Source organism: Varroa jacobsoni, unplaced genomic scaffold, assembly GCF_002532875.2.
Source record: "Varroa jacobsoni isolate VJ856 unplaced genomic scaffold, vjacob_1.0 scaffold_776, whole genome shotgun sequence".
Taxonomy (NCBI): domain Eukaryota; kingdom Metazoa; phylum Arthropoda; class Arachnida; order Mesostigmata; family Varroidae; genus Varroa; species Varroa jacobsoni.
Window position 1 is genome coordinate 1 of NW_019213678.1, and position 8,269 is coordinate 8,269.

Here is an 8,269-nt window from a genome sequence, read left to right on the forward strand (position 1 = left end):
AGAAATGGAAACAGCGAATCTACGCCACGCTGTTCATACGAGATTCTTGTTTATGTTGTCCAGGGTAGAGGGCGTTGTCGGCATAGGGTAGGCGATTGTATGGAAAGAGCTGCGTTTGTGGCCAGCGATTATAATGCGGGAACTGCGTCGGGCTTTCCCCGTGGGGCTATAAAAGCTGCGCTCTGTTGTTAGTCTGAGGCAGGTGTTACTTCTGTCAGTTTATACAAAATTTACTTACTGAAGTTCGTTATCGGTCGTGAATAATTTTAAATACACAATCGCACGTCGGGCCTTGTGAAGGAATGTCTCCATGGAAAAACGGTGTGTATCGTTCATCTAGTATGGAAACATTGTAAGCTGTGCAGTTTTCATCTAGTTGTACTTATTTATAAATAATTTTAGTGGAAGTAAATCGTGTGAAATCGTCCGTAGAGCATGGTCGAAGGTTATGGCTTTTCAGGACATAATGCGATAACCAATACTGAACACGTCGCATCAACTGTTTGAGAAATAACAGACGCAGAAGTTAGCTGCTTCGAGCTGTTTGGGTTCTTAATCGATTATCGATAAAATCCTCTATAAGTAAAAAGGAAACGTAAAATGTTTGAAATGGAGCAGTGAAAATATCTATTTAGCTCAAGGACATAATTTTTTTCCGCTTATCGATATGATGACAACTCACCACTTATTAAACCGGGGCTTTTCTGGTGCAGAAAACAACATCAAACACGCAAGATTTAAAATATCGTTTTTGCTGTGAAGTCGGCTTTTCGTGTTTCTAAAAACAAGATGCACGTTAAAGCTACAATACTACGGAAGCTACGATAGTTTTTTTTTTTATGACAGTAACTAGCTAAAGTTACCACCCACCCACCTACCTTATCCTGAAGAAGTTTTGGTACTTACCTAACGCCAGTCGGTTAGCTTAATTTTCACTCTCGTCTATCCTGTGTAATAATAAAACTAGCGCAATTTTTGTAGAACGTGACCGATTATTGAAAACGTATCTCCTCTTGTTTAGCGCGATCGAATATTTATTAATTAGATCCTAGAACATTGTCAAGTACTCGGTCTAACGAGATCCTGAAAAACCGTGTTTTCGCTGTAAATTTACAATGATTTTTTAGGCGATGTAAAATGGAGAGAAGTGCGTTTATTCAACAACAGCCGCGACTTTCGCCTACAAATTTTATCGCTAAAAACTCTACGAGCTATGAACTCCAATTTACTAAAGCTTCAGGTCCAAAGTAAGTGTATTGCATCGTAAAAGTTAAAAGAATTGTTTGCGATAAGCAAATGATTTTTGGAAATGGGGTCTGCGTGGCCTTTCGTCTTCAAGCTGGGGGTGAGCAATGGGCTCGAATCAGTTGCGTCGTAGTCTTATGTGGCTGGGCTATCGTTACAAAAGAACACGGTTGGCTAAAGAAGGCATTTAGGCTCTGGTCCATTAATCCTTTCAAAACAATACAACGGCCTATCCAAAAGCTGTAACAAAGCTATAGGTACCTTACAGAAAAGCGACGAAACGAACGAATCCTTTGTAAGGGAATTGTAGCAAAATGCTTCACCCTCATTAGCTGCCACATTATTAGGTAGCACGCGTACCTACAGGAAGGTCCTTTGAGACTCCAGGTTTAGAAAAAGTTTGTAGTCCAATAAAAAGTAATTTGTTTCAATTCATATAATTATTTTAACTAATTTAATTAAAATTACTTAAGAAGCTTAATTACTTACGATAAACAAAAAGCAAAACTTATCGAAAGTTACGGGAAACAGTATGCATGCGCTTTACCAGTGTACCTGGAAGTTTTTAATATGTAATATTCATGAAGTCTTAATATGTAATATTCATTTGTGTACGGAAGCCTGTGATGGAAGCCTGTGATGGCTCGTTGCTAGGAACTGTAGTTTCTCACAGGCCTGGGTATTTCGTTTAGTACCTTAACGATATAGTCTCCCAGAGTGCATCAGTTTGTCTGCCGAAAATATACGCCATTTCAAGTGTCACTTAAAGGTGTGAATTATCAATAAAAGAGCATAGCCTAATAAGCGTAATTTTAAAGGCGTGAAATTAAAAAGTGAGTATGTAACATACATGCACATAACACGAACTATATATATATATATATATATATATATATACGGGATATATTCCTGCCTTAACCCTAAAAATAATAGGTTTAAAAACCTTTTAAATTAAAAAACACAGTAGAATTTTCCATATTTAGTTAGTTGTTAGCAAAGTGCGGAATGGCCTCTTAAGTTGAAGACGGTACATGCAACATTGGTTAGCTTTTAGTAAGAGAGACTAATATAGTCTCTCTCACTAAAAGCTTTCCCAGCGGATTCAGACCAAAAAATGATATTAACGCAAGCCCGACTCGGCCGGTTTGTATGGATTACGTGCTGATTCTGTTACAATAGCAGAACTGCTATTGCTTGTTGCGTTCTTCATTGATTGTGGGCGGGAGCAAAATAACACTATTGTAAACTATCCATGCGAAGGCTTGTTATATTCGCCCCCTTAGTCAAAGCAGGCTCTCTTTCAACCACATTGGTAGGAAAACGTAACCCATGTTTTCAGCTTACGTGTGGTGTAGTGGAAACGTGTTTGACGAACCTACTTTCCAACGTATTCCGACGGAGAATACGTTGGAAAGTAGGTTCGATGCTGGAACAGATGATGAACTTCGTTTTGTGCATCGAAGGAGCTAGCCATCGTTTTCCGCCTCCTCTACACGTAGTTTTTTATGGGCGTGCATCGAAGGAGCTAGCCATCGTTTTCCGCCTCCTCTACACGTAGTTTTTTATGGGCAACCTCATTTTTACAGTTAGAATCGTTTGTTGCCGTCAGTCAAGGGAGAGGTGGAAATAGCTACGTTCGTTTATTAAACACTGTTAGCTAATAGATTAGAGCTCAAAGAGTTAGCCGAGGAATCATCGGTAAATGGTTATCTGTGCCAGTACAATTGGATGGCCCACAAGAGTCAAATTAGGGTTAAAAAACCTTGAAAGCAGCAATCTTGAGGTGTTCGACACCGGCTGATTGGCATTATTTCGTTGGGGGGCGAGTAAGACTTGGTCCCGGCTTCATTCGGCATCTAGGTAATGTAGGTAGATGTAGAAAATTCGCTAATTGGCAGTCTGGTCTCAATGTGAAATTTTAATTTCTAATTACTGTACGATGAAACTGAAACATACGGGTAACCGCACTCTCAAAAAAATATTAGTTTTAAATTGTTTAGCTGGATAACAACAACAAAAACAATAATAACATAACACTATGCACATTTTAATTACGTATGGTGGTGCCTAACCCGTCGACAAGTCTCGAAATTCGACATGGTTATATCGTAATGGCAGGCCCTAGAGGAGTAAAATCCAATGATAATATGATGAACTTTCAGCCTTGATTTAATGGTACAGTTCCACGGCGATGTACAGCTTCACCTCGCTTTGATTGAAGACTTCCTCGAACAACATGACGGAGTAAGGTACGATTGCTACATTCTGTCTAACATAATATCTGTCAATGGCAGTTGTGGACGAGAAACATGAAGCATCTATTTGCATATGTACCAGTCTGTCTTGGTGTTGGTAGCATGTCTACCTCGTAACTTTGATACGCGAAGTGGTCGAAGTTTAAAACCAGCCGTAGACGCGCTTCGAATCGTGCTTCACGGGAATAGAACTGGAAGTAGAAAAACGTTTCTATCTATCAGCCTCTTTTTCGACGTATTTTAAAGAGGTAGCTTAAAGACAAGCAACTGGTATAAAGACTAGCACTATTAGTGGTTCGTTCCTCTGCAATCGTTTTTATCTTTGATGATTTCTAACATAATTCAAGAGTACTCAAATTCAGTTAACATCATTCTTCATTTTTACTCGTACAATGAATCAGGTCTGCTACACTTCGCGAAGTCGCTCGTAAACCCGAACCAAAATTTTATGAAGATTCAACTTACGTTGTAAGTTTTAATTTTTAGATTACTTAAACTACTAATAAAGTAAAGTAAAATAATATTACCTCCAAAAAACAAACGTTTGTTCCGTTTGAGAAGATCAGTTTTACTCGAATTGTTCATACGAGTGAACAGATAGTCGAATCAAGCCAGCTACGATACTGCCTTATGCTTGCTTACAGACTTTGTCTTTCCATCTGTTTAACAGGTATTGTACCGCGTTCAATTGGAATGTTGCAATTTCACGCCAGAACAATGTCGTCGGCGGCTTCTCGAGCGGTGGTGCGCGGAAGTACCCCTCTGGGCTCAGCTATCAAACCCCCCAGCGCCACTTTCCGGGGGTGCGGTCGCTGTTAGTTGGGAACGATCTCACGAGGTGCAATTATGTCATCTTTCGATCGGAAACCTCGTCGGTAAGATCACTTAGATACTTATCGCATATGACTATTTTTTTTAATTAAATAGTTAAAACATAACAGTTGTTTTTTATAACTATTTATTTTTAATAACTTAGGATTCACAAATATCGAATGATGATGGTAAGTATGGACTGGTAAATGATACTGCAAGTTTCATTCAGGTCTGTGCTATAATTTGTTATCGTATAACGCATACGTGCACCCTGTTTACACTACACATCGGATTCAATTGAAACGCGAAAAATCTACTTTTAGCTAAATGTTGTAGTAACTGATTATGGAATATCCACTTCTTCCCTCAGAAAAGCGCTCTGCTCTATTTTCAGCATAGCTTTTAGAGCAAACGTCCGACTTCCGAGTCCCTGACGAATCTCGGATTGAGCTCTGCTAGCCGAAACGCAGCGTAGACTTTATACATTTATTATTTTAATAAAAATCTTATTACTATATAGCATGAAACCAGCAGTGCGAACTTCTCCTCTATTTAGCGTATACTTATTTGTTTTCCTAATAGGAAGTTCGTTGTATCTAGAACACCATCGGCTGAGTGGCCTCTCGAGTGTCGTCTGGGACCATTGCTCACAGGTGCTATCAGCTTTTGTGGAACGACCAGGCGTTGGTGTCCTTCGTCTGTCTGTACGTTACAGTCAAATCAGGCATCTTCTCGTTACCTTCCAGGATCGAAACCATGCCCATATATTGCTTCATCTGCATACGGTATGTTTGCATACGGTATGTTGTACAGCTTCTGTAGGTGGATTTGGAGAAGGAAAATGACATGACGAGTGGTGGGCCCATGATCAATGACTGCCTTTTTTCTATCGTAGGTCGCCTTGGTGTCCTTCGTCGACAGCACACAACTAGAAGCGCAAATGTCCATTGGGGAAGTCAGTTTAGAGGACGTGACAGCGTATCAACGAAAACACGATCTCGATTCCATCGACGCGTGCTTTCCATCAACGAGCGAATTTGGTGCTTGTCTCACGCTCAACCTCATGGCTCGCGCCGGTAGTGAAACGGCTAGTATCCATCCACCTTTTTGTCGCTAGAGATTTTTTTGGCGCTAATATCGTGAGCCATTGAGCATTCCTTTGCTTGTACATAGAGCTGCAGATTGGCTGGGAACGCATTTAGATGGTGCTATTACAATAGCGTGCGCTGCTTGCTTTAGATTAGGTATGTTAACCTGGCTTTATTTCGGTCGGTATTATTACGTTGTGTAGCTGTCGAAGCTGTTTAATCGGGTTGGCCGGAAAGTGGGTCACTACGGTGAGGTTGCCTATTGCCGGGTCGAACGGCGTCTGCTGCCGTCGGCGGAGCGGATTCGTCTTTATACTACCCGAGATGCCTTTGTGCAGCTTCTGGCCACGTTCGAGATTAAGTACGCGGTGTCCGCCGTCTTCTCCTGGAGCGATGAAGTGAGAAAACACAGCTGGGCTGGTTGTCCTGTCTAGAGATAAAAAAGTGTCCTGTCTAGAGATAAAAGTGTCCTGTCTAGAGATAAAAGTGTCCTGTCTAGAGATAAAAGTGTCCTGTCTAGAGATAAAAAAAGTGTCCTGTCTAGAGATAAAAAAGTTTTAGGATCTTCTGACTAATGACAAACCGTTAATGACGACGAACCACAGTTAAACACTGCAGTCGAATATAACACAACAAAATTCAAACATTTGGCTTAACCGCGTTCTTCCTCGCCAGGTCATAGATCAACTATATGCATACGGAAGAGTCCGTGAAGTGTTAGAGCAAATTCGTAAATTGGAGGCGGTGAGTCCCCGAGCTCTCGGACTAGCATTGCGGGATATTTGTACCTCTCTGGAGAACGGTGCGATCGTTGATTTTGATTCAGCGCTTCAGTTACAATTTGAATTCCATGACGCGAATGAAGGCCCGGTACCTGGAATGACAGGTGAGCACATCGAGGATACCAATTGCCAATTGCAAAGATTGCCAAAGGCTTTAGCAACGCAATTCCGCTTAGGGGAAAAAAGGCTCTGTTCAGATAAATATGCAGTAATTGCTCTTGTTACCGAGCTTAGGTAGTTAAAGGGGGCAATGTTTAGGCTAGGCTAGGCTAGGCTAGGCCTAATTCTATAGTTTTCTACGGACTATTAGATTGCTGATCATCGTACAATCTCCATTTTAGTGGCGGGCACGGTGTATGTTCGTCGAGTATTCGTTACGCCGACAAGGCTAATCCTTCGCTTCCCAAACCTTCACACACAGAATCGTATCCTACGCCATTTTGACTCGGAATTCGCGATTCGAGTCTCGTTTCGTGACGACAACTTAGACAAACTAACGTTTTCGGTTCTATCTATGCGTGACAAATTGCAATTTCTCAATCATGTTGTTGGTAGCCATATACGTAATGGTATTACGGTAAGTTCACAGATTAGTCTGGATAAATATTATACTATACCGATCAAAACAGATCAGGCGTTCTGCTTCGTTTTTTAGCGGCAAATGTTTAATGATCAGCGCAATATGTCGACGATGACTTCATTACCGTTTGCCTCAATATGTTTTCACCCAAATATTAAAGGGTAACGGCCAAGCGACTCCCGCGTCCGTCTTATACACGTTATGAATAGCAATTCAGAAACTAGTTGGCGGGAGAAGCATGATGATGATGATGATGATGAACATTTCCGGATCTTCAAGTACTCGCCCGTTTGTCGGGTCGGACAGCGTTACAACTAAGGGTGGCTAGTTCATGTAGTGTGTAATTAACATGTTCGACAGTCAGTGCTCATATACGAGTCTGTGCAGCAGAAGTGCAGCGGAGACCATAGACAGACAAAAGCGAGGCAGACTGTGGACAGAATCGCAGCGGGTATATCGTTGCATATGTTATACACATCTAAATAATTGTCTCTTGGACATCAGATTGGCGGGCGAAGATACATGTACGTGGCGGCTTCTTCGTCACAGCTGCGCGATCACGGCGTATGGTTCTACGCGTCCGATCTGGCCGGCTTCGATGCAGCTTCGATTCGCCAATGGATGGGCGACTTCAGCAATATCAGCAACGTGGCTACTCGGGTCGCACGAATGGGACAGTGTTTCTCGTCGACCCAGGAGACTGTCGAAGTGCCCCCAGCCGAGGAGCTGCATGAGGACGACATATGGCATCCGGACAGTGTACATCCTATTTCGCAACAGCCATATTGCTTTTCGGATGGGTGTGGGAAGATATCGCCGGAGCTGTTGCAGGAAGTGTGGAATAGTCTTCCTCATATCACGGCACAACGACCTTCAGCATTGCAAATCCGCTACAGGTATCGTCGTAGCAAGCACGCTACCTGTCGGTAACTAATTGGACTTTGCGGGGGTTCTATCCAGGACTTGGCTTGACTAGACTAACATGTTACGTTAGAGCACCAGCTCGAAACATTTAATATTAGGTCGTTCAGTACGAAATGTGACAAACATTGATCTGTCGTTGATGGAAAATGATGATGATGATGCCACTTTATAAACGGTGCGATAATTTTGCCGGCGGTTTGGATACACTTGGTCTCTTATCTCTAATCTAGTTAAAATCAGATCGCTCACTCGGATAGCTTTGCCCCGGCCTTTAGCGGGTGAGGTGAAGTGAGCCGTAAAAAAAAGTCAGTTACGGATACGACGATATTACAGCGCCAGAGTGTAAGTCTTGTGTGCTCGATTCTATTATTATTAACACAGCGCGAATAGTTGATCTAGAAAGTTCAGGGAAAAAAAAAAAAAAAAATTATATGAATTTCGTCGAGGACCCCTTGCGCAGGTAAAAAAAGACAAGTCAAGCTCTGTGCTAGAAGCCGACAAATCGCAATGTCCTCGGATTTTGGTGTATGTAACAATACGACACTTGTTCACCTCGGTCAAATAACAAATAGGCTAAAAAAC

The 8,269-nt window shown here is 41.8% G+C and overlaps 1 protein-coding gene and 1 long non-coding RNA gene across 7 annotated transcripts in view; one reads left to right on the plus strand and one right to left on the minus strand.

Annotated features, from left to right (window-relative positions):
• The first annotated feature begins 193 nt into the window (after positions 1–193).
• Positions 194–8,269, plus strand: part of LOC111263600 (uncharacterized) — an 18,172-nt gene continuing 10,096 nt past the window's right edge. For all 4 annotated transcript variants that reach the window (XR_015312358.1, XR_015312360.1, XR_015312359.1 and 1 more), the window contains exons 1-11: positions 194–321; positions 1,128–1,247; positions 3,408–3,494; positions 3,902–3,968; positions 4,171–4,375; positions 4,896–5,098; positions 5,209–5,400; positions 5,605–5,799; positions 6,077–6,287; positions 6,525–6,760; positions 7,268–7,659. Coding sequence is in view for 1 of the 4 variants with exons in the window: in XM_022838822.2 (XP_022694557.2) it covers positions 311–321; positions 1,128–1,247; positions 3,408–3,494; positions 3,902–3,968; positions 4,171–4,375; positions 4,896–5,098; positions 5,209–5,400; positions 5,605–5,799; positions 6,077–6,287; positions 6,525–6,760; positions 7,268–7,659 (1,919 nt within the window). In the remaining 3 variants the exon portion in view is untranslated. The remainder of the gene's footprint in view (positions 322–1,127; positions 1,248–3,407; positions 3,495–3,901; positions 3,969–4,170; positions 4,376–4,895; positions 5,099–5,208; positions 5,401–5,604; positions 5,800–6,076; positions 6,288–6,524; positions 6,761–7,267; positions 7,660–8,269) is intronic.
• LOC111263601 (uncharacterized) overlaps positions 5,700–8,269 on the minus strand; it is a 14,335-nt gene continuing 11,765 nt past the window's right edge. The window contains exons 3-4 of one of the 3 annotated variants that reach the window (XR_015312362.1): positions 5,985–6,275; positions 5,700–5,786 (exon numbers count right to left, since the gene is read on the minus strand). This is a non-coding gene — a long non-coding RNA (uncharacterized LOC111263601). Of the gene's footprint in view, positions 5,832–5,984; positions 6,276–8,269 lie in introns of all 3 variants that reach the window. The other 2 variants (XR_015312361.1, XR_002682316.2) reach the window with 2 other exon arrangements.